Consider the following 18,504-nt stretch of genomic DNA (forward strand, 5'->3'; position numbering starts at 1 on the left):
AATAAATGTTTATGTGATTGATTACTCTTAACAGAAACTGACTAGTAACAGAATAGTTATATAAGGATTACTCCCAATGAATAAAAGTTGAAAAGTATAGGGTCAAATACCCATACTCCATTCCTGCCTGTCTGAGAGGTTTCTAATTCCAAAGAATTTGAAATTAGAATTGGCAAGCAAGGCCAAATATTAAGCTGGTCTATACCCCACATATAACGAGTCTCTCCTAGCAGACAAGCACTCTGAAATAAGCATGTGGCTGGGTACTGGAATTTAGGCCACCTGAATATAATCCCTCCATAGAATCCTTTAACATGTCAGGTTTTATTATTTTGTGTTTTAAAAATTCATATAAGTTCTACACCAGGATCAAGGTATAGGATTCAAAACCAAAGACACGAGTATCAATATACAATCAAGACTTAAAATGCATCAGTTCAATGATGTTTTGCAAAAAAGCACTCTTTCTATGCTCAGGAGGCATTTCAAACTGCATTAGACACAGAAGGCAATTCATTCCTTTTGGTGCGTTTACATTATCATCTTCTGCTCTGACACCCAATATGGTAAAAAAGCTGCTTGTTTCAAAATTTACAAAATGATGGGGTTTAGCTTTGCTTCCTGGGGGTTTCTATTCTAAGGTGACTATTTTCCTCTTCTCCTCTGTTTTCACTCTGTTCCAAAACACTAATAAATCTGTGTGATAATTAACCTACTTGAACTTTTTTGTTTGTAGTGAGTGATACATACTTAGAGACTGGATTAAATATTATAAATATGCTCACAGGGAGGGAAATCATGTTCTGGGCAAAGCATCTTTATTATCTCTGCTCCCTCAAGAAACACTGATATAAAGTGTCACTATATAAGGAACCTCCAGAATTACAAAGCTTGAGTTAACTTTTTAAACCATATGCATAGATTACAGCTGTTCTGGCATGCATTTTCCAGCCTATGAAATACTATCCTGCTCTTATTAAAATACTTTTAAGGATGCAAAAGCAAGGACTAAGAATCTGAGGAAATGCCAAATTAATGGTTAGTTGTGCATTGGTTAGTCAGGACATTTCATCTCCTTATGCGTCTGTCCTACACATTAAATGAAATGAGACACAGTAAATGGACATATAACTAGACATTCAGTACAATTAATTCATAGAAGACATGCAAGTGTGGTTTCAACAGACACAGTATGCGTACCGTTCATTAAATTTGGGAACATTCATACATATGGTCTAATGGTCACCCTTTCTGTATAGAATTTCTTTTTTTTTTTTTTTTGAAAGAGGGGGAGGGGGAGAAAATTTTCTGATTTGAAAATTAAGTGACGTGTCCAGGGAAAACCCCTAAACTTAATTCTTCAGCAAGCAAGTACACCTGAGCTTGAGCTGCCAGTCTCATTTTAATAGCTAGCAGCTAAGGCCAGCTTCTATTCCACAGCAGAAAATGAGCCGCCACCGCCATCACCATTCCAGAAAGCCAAGTCCATCCTGTTTCCTTTTCTTTCCCACCATTAGAAGCTTGTGCTTTGCTGAGTCTGCAAAGCAGAGACAATATACCTGCCTTTCTCCTTTACTTTCCACTTTCACCATTATGACTCCAAAAGCCTTAGGGCATTTGCTGTTCTGCATGTACCTGTACAGAGCAGAACAGATTCACTCTCAGGTTATTCATGTTGAGCTCGTATTTTAGCAGATTTCTAAAGTTTTCCTGGAGAATACAAGTCCCAGAAAAGAAACGGCATTTTTTTTCAGTTTCTAATTTAGACAAACTCAAAGAGAGTTTCATGAGACAAAGGCAAACACGTTTTTCTAGACTAAATTGTTGATTTGTAGCAGCCTTAGAGGAGGTATTAGAACATTTAACACAGATACAAGAAAAATGTATAATGAAAAGGAACGTATTAGGCAACCAGGCTGTTTCCAGCTCACTGCATAATTAGAAACCTGTTTCCACTCATCCTGTAGATGTTCTGTATGTCTGGAGACAGAGCGGAGCCTCCTTCCAGTATGCAAGTTCCCCTTGTATATAATTCCTTTTCTACCAAGTAAGAAACCAAAAGACCTAAATTGGTTACTGGACGTTTGTGCGGGCCCAGAATTCCAGAAGTGAATGCTGCCATTTGTCTCTTCCTAATTACCATGAATTCTTCCTTTGTGCATTCAATGGAGATTGGATTAACGCAGCTATTCTGTTTAAAAATCAAACCTCAGCATCGTCACTTGCAGTGCTCTAGTAGCTAAATTTATAGTATCTTATCTTGCTGAGGAATCTTTGCTGTGTTCCAGGACCATTTGTCAATGTCAGTGCAGCCAATAAAATGACACAAGTTCATTATACTGTCATTGTACATACAGCATGACAAAAGACTAAACAGAAGGTCAAATTCTGATCATGTGAATATGTATATAAATCAAGAATATTTCCACTGAGTAAAATGAAATTGTTTGAATAGCTGGCCAAAGACCTAATTTATTATTGTGGCCCACAGAAATAGCAATTAGAAGCAAATACATGGACACACATATAGTGAATAGAATATATAATGTTATATATTTGTACATTTAGATTTCTCTTAAAAAGCAAATTGGAAAAGATCAAAAATACAAAGAGATTTTCCATTAGCTTACTATAAAAGAAAATCCACTATGGAGCCTAAACTGCTTGAAATAAGAACTAGTTGACTAAAGGAATTTTTCAATAGGATGAATATATTTTGGTTTAACCCGTTTAGTTTTGTAGCCTTCCTTCACTGCTCCACTTACCCCAGGAAAACTGGCAGTTGTGAAAGCAGATTTCTTAAAATTGAGTGCAGCCCTTTTTAACCCTGTGCTTTGGCCAAGAGTTAATGCAGGTTTTGTAAAATGAACAGAGGTGAAACCTACTACGAAATCTGTCCCATAACATTTCCCCCCTGGGTCAGAGATAGGATTAATTTCCAAGAACATTCTTAGTTCTTCTGTTTCCAGTACTGTTCCACACTCTCAGGGTACTGAAATAGGCAGGCATGCTCGAGGATATCTGAACGTGTCTGAAACTTCCAAAGCCTGACACGTCATATCGCCCCTAGACAAGAGCAAAGTACAGAGAGAAGAGTTTTAGACTGCTGTAGATCTATTTTACATCACAGCAACAGCAAAGGGTCAGTCTCTCTTCTTATAAATGTACGGACACATCCATACATGTTTTGAAAGACCACTTCTTGTTGGCATTCTTGTCTTGTAAAAAAACTAGTTTAAGATATTCCCAAGTCCTTCCAACATAATTTATTACATTTGTAGCTTACCTTTACTATGTAATGAGGTATTTTTCCTCATTCACAGTGTGGTAACATATGATTTATGAAGAACTTACAACATCTACTGATCCTTACAGCAACGAAGAGATGTGCCACTACCTTGTGCAAGCTAGGGAAGACTCTTTGTCCTTCTCTCCTTTGTATCAACCACTACATCCCACATAAAAATCACGTCAGGTGGTTCTATTGCTGAAAGAACAAAGAGAAGATTATAAAGGACATCAGTGACAATGCTTGAGAGGGAAATGATTCTCGTTGTTGTAGAGAAGCATCATATACCTGTCTAGTGGGGCACAGCATATTTGGACATTCATTTGTCGGGAAAACCATACACTGAAGAATTTCATGCACTAGCATTCACCAGACTGTTAGGATTACTATCCCCCTTCTGACAGAACAGCAAGAGACGGCCTTGGTCTCCAGCTCCTGTCACCTGCTATTGTTTCCTCCAAGCACATGATTTCTTCCCTCTGCTCCTGTCAGGAGGCTGGTCCAGCATATCAGTCCTGTGTGGTTTCTTTGTTTCCAGGTTAAGCTGGTTATCGGACAGTTTATCTCTACATATCCTTGTGTGAATATTACTACCTTCTTGTTCCTGCTTGATTTTTTATATCCTTGACTTCCACGAAAAAGTATGTCTCAGCTTTTGTCCTACCAGACCAAGTAAACCAAGATCTTTTACCCTTTTCCACAAAACAGACTTCATTCTCCAAACTAAGCCTTCTTTATTGGTGTTCAAAATGAATAACCTTTTCTTAATCCAGGGTTAACAGAACTCTTCATCCATTATTAAAGGCGAGACCTTGTGTGGGCCTCGTGCCTTGATACTTCTCTATTGCTGCAGGGTGTATGAAGGACCAACTATCATATCTACCTTTTCCACAGCTACAAGTGTCTCTGAAATATTAAAAAGCACATCTGTTCTTACTTTGGTTCATTTACAAAGCTTTTTTTCACTGAAAAAGTGTTATTTCAAACACTAAAGCAAACCATCGTCTACATTCATGATTTCCGTCTTTTAGAAGTGGATTTTATATTTCATTTTACAAAGAAAATGAGTGTGTTCCGAAAGTAAATGTGTTAGAGAAAATGAAACGGGCAGCTCGAAGCTGTCTATTTGTCACTAGCTGCAGCGTACAGCTGTAGAGCTCCAGGATCACGCACTGCCAAGGGAACAGCAACCAATTTCAGGGCCAGGGCCAGGAGGCAAGAAGTTGGCAAGGATACACTCTTCCTTCTCCTATACAGACAAAAAGACGTACAGGGAAGGGAGGACGGCTAGGGCTCAGCCTAAGAGAGGAGGAGGAAGGGTTATTCAAGCACAGAGAGCCAAAGCTCCTGGGGAAAGGCTGCTGTTAGGGGCAGCAGAATTTATTGATGGAGACTTTTAGCAGCTGGGTCCTGTCAGGTTTAACTGCATCATTTCCACTACTGGCTTGAAGCGTGGTGTCCATGTCACTGCATAAGCTCAGCTCCTGTCCATCAGAACAAACACGCCTTCTTTCAGCCTCTTTTTGAGAGGGCAATCTATGACAAAAGATAGAGAATGGAATTTATCTCAGTTATGGTATGATTTTCCTATAAAAATGCACCAAAAAGGTTAAATTATTAGCCTAGAGAAAAGATAAGCAGATATGTGTTAGATATGTAACAAATAATGAAGGACCAAAAATATACTAAGTGCTCTTTTGTAAATTCTACATTAATTAAAGAGCACAATGCAACTAAATGATACAGAAAGGCAGTTTGTTTAAAATAAAGAAGTACTTATATTTTACAAGATGCGTGGTTAGCTTATGAAATCGATAGCAACACAATAATTGAGGAACAACTTCAGAAAATTTAAATAAGACCAAAATATCTACATTACATTTTCTCTCTCGCTCCTTTCCTAATGTTTTCTGAAATAACCATTCACTAAACCTAGGACTAAGGGAGAAAATATGGCAAATTATCCTTCTGAAACAGCTGAGGACGATGACTGTTAGACAGTATTACACAATGCAGAGATAAAGAAAGAAAATCAAAGTCTTTAAGCACAGTCCTCCAGAGTTGGAAACTCTGTGGAAAGAGTTGTCACATGAATCTGTCCTTCTAAAAACAATACTTCGAGTTTATATTACCTCATAAATAAAGAAAGCAGGCTGAACTATATTTCCTTTTTATTACTATTCTTTAAAATTAGTGAATGACAATATATTGAATATATTAAATGAAAATTGCCACTGTTGACAAAATGTTAAGAAAAAAGAACATGCAAACACATTATTCACCATACAAGTGGCAATTTTTTCACATCCAGTAGAAAAGCAATGTAGTGGTTAACCCCACATGAAACTGGTCTGAGGAATGACTCAGGCTTGTGTATGTGTCACAGCTCTCCATTTTGGATTACTTCCAAAACTGGGAGGCGGCGGAAATCTCATCTCCACATTTCTTAATTATCTATCCTGTCAGAGCTCAGGGCTTGCGTGTGGATTATTACTGCCATCTTAATGAAACTGAAAATCAAAGCAAAGTAGCTTAATTCTGTTTTTTCTTATGCAAGTAAACACATAGTAAACTGAACAGTCAGTTTGGGGGATTTAAACTATCGCACAAAACTGATTTGAAACATTTGTCATCATTCTAACTGGGACTCCACTTCTGAACAGGGCCTCTCTCTACAGCTGCACCAAAACCAGCCTAGTCATATCAAGTCCTTTTAAATAGGGAAAAATCATTAACTTTCTACCTTTCCTCTCTCTTTATCTTTAAAGGGATATCTAAAGCAAACCCACGGTCTCCTGCAAAAGGTCTGGACTCACTGTCTGGTTTCCCCATCCTCCCTTCTTCAGCAGTTTGCAAGCTTTAGCTGAGTGTTTCTCTGCAGTAATACACAGTGACAACAAGAGCAGACAATTTCTCAGCGCACCATAACCTTTTCTTGGCACAGTGAGATCTTACTCCGTGGTGAGCTCCAATGGCAGAGGACCTTCTAGTCAAGGTAAGGGTAATTCGGCATGAGGTTGTTTCTGCATTCTCCCTCTTTTTCATGTTAATAGAATGCTTTGATTGCATTTCCAAACCTCAAAAGGGAGGAAATTCCAGAACTAAGGTTGACTTTTACTGCACAGGTGCTGCTGTTGGGCATTTCCTGAACATCTGTTTTACCAAATATTTTTTTCCCTCCAATATAATTTGCAAATACTATTTTTAGTGTGTGCATTAAAAGAGGCAATCCAAACCACAGCTTTAGACCTGGATCCATTCTCTGGCCCCAGGGTAAGTGGCAGAGGATGGTTTGCATCCACGCAGCAAAACTCTCTTTCTTCACCGGAACAGGGAGGAACTGTGTGCTGGAAACAGGTCCTAGCTTGTACCCTTCCTCTGGCTGAGCTCAGGCCTGGAGAACACCAGCTGGCTGGGCCAAAACTGTGCCAAACCAAGTGCTAAAAATTAAACTCCAGAGACCATTGTCTACCAGTATATGAGCCAATGCTTGGTCTCTGTTTTGTTTATTAGTGTGCATACTGCCAGCAGGCTGGGCAGGAGGATCAAAGAGGAGTAGGGAAAGGAAAGAGCTATTTATGGTAAAGGACAACTTTGGCCCAAGAACAAACATGTATAAATTAACAATGAATATATTAGACTTCAAATTAAAAGAAGATTTCCAACCATGAGGTGAGTCAAATTCTGAAATAACTTTCCTATAGAAAAGCAGGGGCAAGAAACTTGACTCATTTTATGCTAGAAATGCATAAACCTTCAAAAGGACTGAATGATAGTTTCTCTTGATGGCAGAGGGCTCAGCCTAGGAAGTCCTTTTACCCTTACCTAGGTTTTTGTCCTTCCTGCACTCCTAATGTAATCAGACTTCATCAAACAAAGAGAAAAGTGATGACATAATATGGCTCTAAAGTCACTGTACCTGATACTGTACCTCTCCCTTTCTTCAGATTAAATGCACTATAAAAAAAAAAAAAAAATCACAATTTTTCATTGAACAGGAATAGTCTCAGTTTTCCCTGTAAACAGTGAATATTTATATCCAATCCCACTTACACAGTGTTTTGATTTCAAATGAACCCATTTTATCATGAAACTCCCTAGGGTTATAATTACTGTGAATAGGATGACATAGAATAATGCAAATCGAGAGATGTAGGCAACAAATCTTGGAACAGAGATATTTATTTCTCATATATTTATCACCTCTAAATTACTGGATTCAAAATATGAATACAACAGGGAGCTACTTAAGTATGGTAAAAATGATAAACTATGTTATATTCTTTGGATATAGAAATGTACAAGCAAAATAGCATGGGGGTTTTTGAGCTTGTGTAACTATAATTAATGCATTAGGTCACACAAACTGATCTCATGGCAGGCAAACAACTGAATTTTAGACATAATAAGCAGTGGTTGTCTTGTCCTGTAATAAATATCTACTTGCACTGTAGATGTCCAGGATGATGTACCAGCTTTAGTCTGCCTACCTCCAACACTGCCTGGCTTGGCGACTGTAGTGTATAACAGTCTTCTTTTTCTCCCAAAGTGGAAAACAGGGTAAAATGTGAGGAAAGTCAGAAATCATATGAATGTTGGGGAAATAACGCTGATTTAATACAGTAACTATAATTCCTTGCAATGCTGTAGGCAGTGTGTTTTACACTATCCGTGAATATGCTCCTTGGAAGTACAAGCTCCAGTACTTTTGAGTAGTCATGCCAGTGTCTCTGGTATCCCTGTTTAAGAAGCAATTATAAATCTCCCTGTTCCTTTGTGACTGGAAGTCTGTGGATACTGAGATATCCCCCAACATAAATGTGGGAATAGAATTTCATCCCTAGAAGTCACTACAGCACCTTGAAGAAATCAACATCTGTAGGATAAAAGACTGCTCTATCTTCATCCAGTGTCAGGGCACTCCACAGTAGATGGCTGCTGGACTTCAGGAAGAGAGTACTCTTCAGAGTTAAGACTACTAACTGCGTCTGCTGAATAGAGAGTTGAGCACTGCTTTCCAATACCCCAACCAAACCCATTACAGAAACCTCTACAGATAAGAGTAAATTGTCCTCGTGGGCTGGGTATTCCATCGCTGCAGAAACAGGACAAAGGTGTTGTTTGGACTCTGGTAAATGGAGCTGGGCTGAACACTGTTGAACAGAACCCCTAGCAACTATCACAGTATGGTGGACTATGGTTAGATGCAAACTCGAGGCTTGGAAAACAGCCAATTTGCCTGTCCCAATATATACTCTGGTCTCTTTCTGAGTGAATGCCAAGACCAGAGTTGGTTGGGCACCACTCATCCCTGCAACCTCCCTCCCCATAGAAGGAAACAGAGGCATGCCATCAGATTAATCGCAGTGCAGTCCATCAGGTCTCCCTGATCTGGACAACTGAATAACTTCCAAGATCACACATGTAAGTAATTTCTCAAAAGCTGACAGTGTTTTTGAGAGCAACCCAGCACACATGTGAAAAAAAACACATGAATTAAGACCAAAAAATATCTTTGAATTGCTGCTGTCCTGATATTCTTAGAACCATAATGGCTGCAAAACTTCACAAGAGTTTCAAGGAGCCTCACATTTCTGTTAACATCTATTGACATCCAGAGGGTCAGCAGAGGCCAAAGGGGGATTCCCAAGGACCACAGAACTCCAGCAACATCATTTTTTCCCAAGTTATGTTCTCCATGTACCAGTTTCTTTCTGAGAATTCCCTCATGCCAGTGAATCTTCAGATGCTCATTTTAGACTGCTTTATAACTGTAGTATATTGGAAGAATAGCAGAAAGAAGCTTTCATGTAAGTCAAGAAAGGACATTTACTTTTTAGCATCTACAACTATATTTTTACAGGCTCTGATCAAGTTTTAACAGCATCAGTGCAGCTCCCTATTTTGGGCTTGTCTTACTTGCCAAAAACCTTTCTTAGTAAAACAGAGTATCTTTTACATGCTAATTATCCCACTGTAAAATCCTAATGGAAACACAACTGTTATTTTACTGCAAACTAAACCAGAAAAGACACTAATAGACAGAAGCAGTTTTGGGCTTTCAGTAAAAATCTGTCATTCTTTCTCTCCATCAGTATTTCAGACCAGGATGGTAGCCAGAACAATAAAGCCCACTTTCCTTCCAGTGAAAGCAAAGACTACACTCTAGCTTTGTCTACCTGCTTGTCTCCATAGCTCCTACTGGGCAAACGAGTCTCACACCCAACCATATAACTCTAGCCTCCTTCACTGGTACCTCCTGAGCAGATTTCCAGTAGTCTGAAGCCACCTGGTTCCACTTCTGTGCTGCACTGCTTGCTTCTTCTTTTTCCTGTGTCTAGCTGGCTTTTGGAGTGCACAGTTTTTCCAAAGAAGCACCATAATGAGGTACTGAGCTACTCAAGCTGTCATGTCAATAAATAATTGAATTTCAGTTCAATAAATATTTTTTTTTTAATTTGGAGATATCTCTGTCCAGAATATTGAATTTACCCCCAGCTGGTCTGCCAATCAGTCTGCCAAATAAACTGGCCAGTTAGTGATTTTACCATACAATAACATCATTATCACTAAAATTCCAGTCTGCACCGACATATATGGACATCAAACAGTTACACAGAAACTGCTTTTTACAAATTAATCTTTAGACCCAGATCACATGAATAAAAAACATGCACCTGAATCCTGTGCTGTTATGATGCTCAATGAAATAAAAGTTGCTCCATAGTGGTGATGGTGTCCCCACAGACCTAAGACTTGATTGAGTCATTCACTTACTGCTAATTAGTAATACTGAATAACCACAAAAATTCTCCCTGTGATTTGTATAAATCACAAAGGATGTGCGGTGCTTAGAAGAAACCAACAGCCTCTTCGGTAACTGTTAGACATAAAAAGGCCCAATTAGAAATTCAAAATATGTATTTTTATCTGATATTAAAGTATCAATATTCAGTTGTGGTTGTGCTCTAAGATTAGAATTTATGAGTTCTTAATCAAAGAATAACACCTCATACATTCTGTGGTACTGGAGATAGGGTAGGTCTGTTAAGGAGATAGTTGTCTCCATGTACTTCCTTAATATCACATCAATTCACATGATCTTCTGTAAATCTTGCAAGTTTGCATGGTTTTTCTTTTCTGTACAGAAGTGATTCCTCTACTATCAAGTACTTCTGTAAAGAAAAGCTAAGGAAGCTTGAGGGCACCTTTTGAGTTTCATGGCTCTATAGACTTAATTTTAAATCTTATTTTTTATTTCCATGTGCCTGAAGTAGGTTAAGAAAGCTGGTACCTATTACTCTATGTCCTTAAAAAAGACCAGGGGTAGAGGAGTGAACCAAGCTAATGCTACAGCCTGGGCCTCTGTGCCAGGAAAGGCTTCCGCACGCTCAGTCTGTAATAGATTAGATGGGATTAGTGTGTTATCTTTCTAATATGCACACACTGGTGTTTGTCTTCACAGCTTAGATTGTTTCACAGGAGAATTTTCTCAATTATCCAAGCTGGTGCAGAGCACTTCTAAACCCAACAACCTCAGTGGCTGAGGCTGGATCTGCTTCTGCATATTTCTGAATTCTGGCTGTTCCAGCCAGCAGCCAACTATGAAGACACTGAGTGGGGTCATTCTTCTCACAGCTGGAGCTCTAAAAAGCACAGCAGATATTCCATAAAATCCCAGAATAAACAGCACTTAACAGCCATTTCTCATCTGCAGAAGATGGTGACACTTTTCCATTCTGTCGTGGTTTATCCCCAGCCAGCAACTAAGACGCACACAGCCGCTCGCACACTCCCCCGCAGTGGGAAGGGGGAGAGATTTGGAAGGGTAAAAGTGAGAAAACTCACGGGTTCAGATAAAGACAGTTTAACAAGAAAAGCAAAAGCCACGCATGCAACAAAAGCAAAACAAGGAATTCATTCGCTACTTCCCATCAGCAGGCAGGGGTTCAGCCATCTCTGGGAAAGCAGGGCTCCATCATGCAGAAGGGTTACTTGGGAAGACAAACGCCGTCACTCTGAATGCCTTCCCCCTTCCTTCTTCTGCTCCCCCTTTTATATGCTGAGGATGACATCATGTGGCACAGACTATCCCTTTGCTCAGCTGGGCTCAGCTGTCCCAGCTATGCCCCCTCCCAACTTCTTGTGCCCCCCCAGCCTCCACGCTGGCAGGGCGAGGTGAGAAGCAGAAAAGGCCCTGACTCTGTGTGAGCACTGCTCAGCAGCAACCAGAACAGCCCTGTGCTACCAACACTGCTTTCAACACAAACCCAAAGCAGAGCCCCATACCAGCTACTATCGAGAAAATTAACTCTGTCCCAGCCAAAATCAGCACACATTCACACTAGACTGGAAAGGCCTCGTTTATGCTTCAGTTGTTGCTATTTCCATATATGCAGAACAGTATTCCTGGTGAAAGACAATCCTGCTGAGTGGGTGGAACCAAATCCTGAAGAGCTGGGATGATCAACACTATTTTCTATAGATTCCCTGTGACGAAACAGGCTTTCACAGAACTATAACAGGAGCCTGTGTTCACTCTCAAGCACTTGGAAATGCAAATGAGGTAGGCCATAAAAGACTGAACGTGGTTTGCAGTGGTGCGTTGGGAAGGTACCACTCAGTGTGCTAATGGCCCATGTCTAACCAGTTCTCAACTGGCCGATCAAAAGTTGGTACTATGTTGGAAATGGGCAAGACTAATAAAAATATGCTTTCTTACATGTTATGGACATAAGTTATTAATGACTTCAAACTATTAAACTCTGCGTTTCATAGAAAAGATTTCCGATACCTTACTGAGGTCAATGTCAGCAGCAATACACTTGCAAATTGCCAATGAAAAGGAAGAGATGAAAAGGGCATTATTCCACTTAGCTGCGCTTTGTTAAACACAAGGGCAGGTTCCAGAACTCAGACCAGGGATGGAGAGAAAAGACGCATGATGCCAGCGTGGTAAAGAAACTTAATCAGGTCCAAGTGTCGCTCTGCACAATTATCAGTAAGGTAACTGAACGCAGGGCATCCACTACAGCTTTCCCATCACAACTAATGGTGGACTGTGATGGAGCAGGGAAAGTTTTTTCCATACGGTAGGTAACTGCTATGACAGACTGCTCTTTCACACTTTCCAGGGCTTCTCCCCAGGAGACTAAACCTGTCATCTGTTCTAAGGAGGAAATATGCCACAACATTTTAATTTCCTGGCCTATTTGCTAAACGCGTAGACTGTGGAAGCAGCTTTGGTTGATCACCACTAAGTGATATACAAAATATCCTTTTAGTGAGTGTGGTCCTTGATTTTTTTGTTCTTACAGGCTTCCTCCCTTTCATTGCTTGTCTATTGCTTGAGTCATACCTTTTCAGAGGAAAAGACTATTACAACACGCAGATAAAACAGTCTGACAAAGCTCAGAGGGTAACACAAGAACACCAAGGTAATTCAGCATGGTAATAAGTCAAGAAATGCAAAGAACTGTAATGAATTCATCAGCAGTGTCATGCTGTAAAAGAAAGTTATCAGCCCATTTTTCTGGATTGCATGCAGAGGCACAAAGAGATTAGAAGTTCGTCTGCCCTATACTGAAACGCAAATAAGTAGTGGAGCTGGGGAGGGTTCAAAATCTTTCTGTGCCTGAGCAGCTCACCTTTACTTTGGCAGAAACCTAGTCTTTGGAGAACTTACCATTAATTCTAGGTTGAAACAAGACAAACTGTCCTAATGAAATATCTTACCGTGTACTCTGAACATATCTAATCTCCCTTAGGAAATGACCATTGACTTGGGCAGACTATTCTTTCTTCATTCCGTGTTAACGTGCTCTTTAATCATCACCACAGATTGTCTTGGGAAATGCTAATTCTATAAACCACCCTTCCTTTCACTTAACGCACGCTCAGGGTTTAGTCTGCGTTATCCTGACGGCCGTCCTGCTCTGAAGAGGACCCAAATTCTGTCGCTGCTACTGGGATGAATTTGCCAGCAGGACCCCACGCAGTAATAATCAGCTGTCGTTTTTCCACACTAACACTCGTGCATGATTTACGCAGTGTGCAAACTGTAACAGCACGTTAAAAGACCTGCAGGATCACCTTTACACAAGCATTAGGAGGCACTGCTCAACAACTTTTCTGCGGCGGGAGCAGGTAGAAGCAGCCTTCAAGCTCTGGGTGAAACCCCGATTCCAGAGCCCAGCTTGTACTGGCCGATTATGGGAAGGCAGCACCGAAATGGAAATCGCACACCCGGCGCTGCCTCCCGGGGGTGCCGTCTCTAGGTGCTGCTCCGAAAACACCGGGCTCTTGACGGGAGCTCCGCCAGCCCCCTGAGCCCCCATCCTTCCCCGCCGCCGGCGGGAGCGACCGGGACACCCCATCCCCCCGCTCCCGGCGTGGGTGGGGGGAACCCAACCCCCGGGCTCGGCTCAGCGCCGGCGGCAGGAGGCCGGAGCCCACCGCGGGGGAGGCCGGCGACCCCCGCCCCGCCCCGGTCGGCTGCGGACGCCTCTCTCGCCCACCGCCGAGCCCCCGGGCGCCGGGCGGGAGGAGCCCTCTGCGCTCTTCCCAACCCCGGGGGCCGGTACCGGGCGCCCTGCGGCCCCCTGCATCCCCGCCGGCCACTCTCCCGCGGCGGCCGCGCTTCCCTCCCGGAGCGCTGGGAAGGGGCAGGCTGGGCTAGTTCCTGCCCCCAACTTCCCCCAGCTCCGCCCGGGTTTCCCCCTCCCGCGGGGTCCGCCCGGGCTCCCGGCCCCGCGGGAGGCGCGGAGCGGCAGGCAGGGACGGAGGGAGGGAGGGCCGGAGGGAGGGGCGAGGCGTGTCTCGCCCGGGCCGCCGCCGGAGGCAGATCGGGGATATAAAAGACCGGGCCGGGGGCCGGCCGCGGCTCCAGTCAGCGCGGGCACGCACGCCGTGGGCAGCGGGGGCGCGCAGAGCGGTGGGGGCAGCGCGGGGCTCGCAGTGGACAACCCCAATGCGTGGACTATCCGCTGCCGCAGCAGCATGCTGGAGCTACCGCTGCGCTGAAGGGAGTCCGCACGCCGCCGGCTGGGCTGGACCGCAGCGCTGCCGTTCCTTATGAAGAAGGCACAAGTGAGTGAGGCCGGGCGGCGGCCGGACCTGCCTGCGGGGCGAGGGGGGCTGGACGGCGGCGGGCCGGCCGCGGAGCGCTGTGCCTCTGGAGCGGAGCGGGTGCGCGGATCGGGGCGGGCGCCGGGCGGGGAGCGCGCACCCGTGCCCGTGGGGGGGGCGGGGGTTCCCGGGAGGTGCGGGGCGCCGTGGGTGGGCACCGCCGCCGCCGGTGAGCGGGGCGGGGGAGCGGGGCGGTGTGGAGGGTGGGAGGGAAATAAAACCAAAAAATTGCCGCCCGGCGGCCCCCGGAAAAGTTGCGGCGAGCGGCCGGGCAGGGGGCCGAGCCGCGGGAGGTCGCGGGAGGCGCTCGGAGAAGTGGCCCGGGTGGGTCAGCGGGGCGGCGCCGCGGCTCCCGCGCTCAACGGCCCCGTTCGATCCGCGGCGGTAGCAGCCCCCCGCGCTCCGGCCCTCGCCCTCCCGCACCCCGCCCGGCGGCGGAGAGCCCCCCCATCCCGTACCGCTGTGCGGGTCCCTGCCGTCGCGTCCCCGAGTTCGGCGGGGATTGTGACCGCTGTGCCGTGCGTTGTTTCGAAGGAAGGATGGGGAAAGACACGAGTGGGGGGGAACCACAGCAAGAAGCAGCTCGGGGGAGCTCTGACGAGGAGAAGTTGAAGGCCGGAGTTGGCGAGGTGCCGAGGTGCTGGTGCCCACCATCCTGGCTGAGCTCGGTGAGAGCCAGGGCTGCCCGGTGCGAAGACAGCTCCGGGAGAGAGCCGTGCGTGGACACGCACGCCACTGGCCCTGCGCTGGCGGCTTTTGCCTGCCCCTCCGCTGCTTGGTGAGAAGCAAGATACTTTTTCCCTTCCTCTGTTTCCTGGAGATTGCTGGGTCACCCATGCACCGGTAGCCTGAAGACACTTCAGTGTATAGTCATTGGAAAAGACATAAGATGTATCTTAAAAAAGGGGAAAGACCTTACTGAAGTCTTTTGGGCAGTTAATTAGTTTTTTGAGAGATGACAGGAGTTAGAAATACTTGCTTTCTGAGATATTTGAATCTCGGATGGCCAAAACACTGGAGAATGTACCCGAGCTTAAGGAGTTATAACTTGGAAACTTAATTTTTGTGATTCTGAAGTACAGTGAGGTATTATCTTAAATGACCTGTTCTGAACTCTAGCAGCGTATATCCATTGCTGTTTTTCCCTTTACTAAATGACTAAAGATGCCTTGCACCTCAAAGCTGTTGTTTCAGACCTTATTTACAAACTTTGTCAAATATACTGAAGAGATGCTTAGTTGGGAAGGGTCTCTTAAAGTGTAAGAGGCATATTTATGTGTGCTTTGTTACATGCATTCATTTAATATTGGAGTGGATAGCAATGAAGTCACAAGGTGTTACCCTAGCCCACCAAAGCATACGTGTAGGGATGTTTCTTCAGAGAAGAAAAAACTGTTTAACAAACAAATGAGGATTTATGAGTGCAAGCGGTCAAGCATTTTATTTTATACAAGCCGTAAACTTCAAAAACAAACAGTACTTTTACAAATTCAGAGCAAAGCAAAGCAGGAATGATCCCTCTTTCCCAATAAACTGGGAAAGACAGGCAGTCTTGGCATTCAGGACCATATGGCTTGACTCAGGGGCTCAGGAGCTGTAGCCTGTGGAACAGCTTCTTGTCATGGTGGTGAAGCATCTGTCAGCCTTCAAGCAGTTACGCTTCCTGCTTTCTGGAGGCAGTGATAGACTCCTAGCTCTCCAAAGGATTATTTCCTTCATTTTAAGGATTAGCAAACAAATGTGATACCAAACCATTAATCATTCTGAGGGGATCCTAGCAGGAGAAGAGAAAGACTTTCCACTAAAACCGTGAAGACCTGTGTGCAAAGGGAGAGCAAGTGAAGCGGATACAAGGAGGAAGACTTAAGCACATTCGGGCACTCAGCATGTTAAAGTAAATTTTAATTTTTATGCTCTCCTGTGGCTACTTTTGCCATTGTCTAGACTGGTAACTGACATAGTGAAAAGAACAGGATTGGGAAGCCAGGAAAAGAAGTTAACATTTCTTATAATAAAATATTCTGCAATAGACATAGTATAGAAAGCGAGAACCACTACATCACTGAGCCTTGAAAATGCTTAGTAATACCTGGATAGCGCTTAAAATAAATCGGGGATTTTGGTATTTGAGGTAGTGTTACACAGGGATAATAGAGAACTAAGTGCAGCTGAAGGAGTAGCTGAGTCATACGTTAGTGCAAGGAAAGTGCTGAAAGAGAGGAGTCTGGCTGAGCGCTAGACTCAAAGTGAGCAGGTTGGTCAGTTTATTTAAGTCAGTCTTAACCTGAGAAACCACAGAACTGCAGAGACATGTTCCCTAGCAGTGTCAGTCCTATAAAGATTGTTTCTGAAACTGTACAGTTTGAAATATATAACCCCCTGTTTTAAATGTAGCAACGCCTCCTGGATATTTTGTTTTTAAGTAATAATGCCTTTAAAAATGTGATTAAACATTTAGAGTCCAGTCATACAAATCCTTTTTCGGTGGGACTATTTCCATGAATTAATCTTATTGAAGGATTACCTGTAGGAGAGGATTTGCAGGCTTATGTACTTAGTAATTAAAACTATAATCAGAAGCGAGTTTGTCATTTTGCATGGTGATATTACAACAAAATATCCCTGATGTCTGGACAGCCTTTTACATTTTGAATAAAACAGGATGAGTGGTGCTAGTGTGATACACTCTTGCAAAAACATGCAGCAGATTTCTGATTGTCTTATTTCTTGATTTGAAGACAATCTAAATAGGATTAAGTTACTAACAAATATGCTACAAGGAGGGGTCACCATGGGGCTAGCTCAGAAGTCTGCTGATGTTAAGGCATCACAGATACTTGGTTCAGACACTTGATCTTCAGCAGTGGGTTGGATGTACAACCTCTTAGAAACCTGGGTATTAGAAGGGCCTTAGACCTGAACTTGGCTTTTTACCTCTGAATGTGTACATTATTGATGGTAGTTAAATGATTGGTAGTTAGGTTGTCTTATCTGTAGTACATTTGTGTCACTGAAGTGGGAGCCTCTGTAGAAATCATTATGGAATGGTACATGGGAAAAGAATTAGTACACACATTACCTGCTCCGGTCTCATATCGGCAGGCTAAATCCAAAACGCAAAGCTGATACATAGGTGTGAGCTTGCAGAGTCATTTTAGGGGAAATAATGAGCTCTGATCTCCAATCTTTCTTGTTCATTCTGAAAAGAAAATTAATACTAGGCACTGGAAGATGTTTGGAGCTCACAGTAGGTATAGGTCTGCTGCTTGTCAGATAGAAACAGAACTTGCTGGAGCCAGAAAGATGATGTGCTATTTGCAGTGAGTAATAGACAAAGGTCTCTTTCCCTTTTCCCCTGGTTTTGACTCTGTTTAGGGGAGGCTGGTTTGCGAGTACTACAGCTGGAAAGAACATCCTGGAATAAAGAGTCGTATGGAGAATAAACAGCAGATGACCTGGAAGGCTCTAGGGTGGGGGAGCATTTTACAAGGCATGCTTAGGGATCTTTTTAATTTTTTTTTTTTTCCTTTGCCTGCTTGTGTCGTTCGCCTGTTTTTGTCTCCATGAACTATGCAGCCCTTGGCTTTGTAGTTTAAATTGCGGCCGCTAACGAAATCTGCTTCTGACCCAGTTCTGCTCCCACACTGAAATCCAGCTTCTCCTTTTGTACACGGCGTGTCAGTCGTTCAGGTACAATTCTGCAAACTGACAGTGTCATTCTCCAAGTTTTGTTATGTGACTGAATGATATGCTGGCTCATGTAATCGCCATATTGTACGAAAGTTAAGAGTTGGCAAGATGCAGCCCTTGGCTTCGGCTGGGCAATGCTCAGTATGCAGGATGTAAACACAACACCCGTTTATTTGAAGCAAGGCAGGAAAAATCTCCCTACGCAATTCCTTTTGAGTGGTGGGAGCTGACAGAGGAAAATGAAAGTGTTTGTTCTCGCCCTGGTTTTTGTTATGCCAAACCTGAGGTTAGTCGGCCTTTTAAACACACTGCAAATCCACTCGTTTTTTGTTTTTTATCCCTGTGCACTTGTGAAAAAAGGAGATGGGCAAACGTAAGGTGAGTGGAGAAGGGGTAGT

At 43.4% G+C, this 18,504-nt stretch overlaps 1 protein-coding gene across 2 annotated transcripts in view; it reads left to right on the forward strand.

Moving 5' to 3' along the window:
• Window positions 1–14,116: 14,116 nt before the first annotated feature.
• The window catches only part of KITLG (KIT ligand), a 61,322-nt gene continuing 56,934 nt past the window's right edge, over window positions 14,117–18,504 (forward strand). For both annotated transcript variants that reach the window (XM_075428885.1, XM_075428884.1), the window contains exon 1: window positions 14,117–14,377. In XM_075428885.1, coding sequence (XP_075285000.1) covers window positions 14,363–14,377 — 15 coding nt within the window. In that variant the 5' untranslated portion in view covers window positions 14,117–14,362. The remainder of the gene's footprint in view (window positions 14,378–18,504) is intronic.

This window comes from Opisthocomus hoazin, chromosome 8, assembly GCF_030867145.1.
Source record: "Opisthocomus hoazin isolate bOpiHoa1 chromosome 8, bOpiHoa1.hap1, whole genome shotgun sequence".
Taxonomy (NCBI): domain Eukaryota; kingdom Metazoa; phylum Chordata; class Aves; order Opisthocomiformes; family Opisthocomidae; genus Opisthocomus; species Opisthocomus hoazin.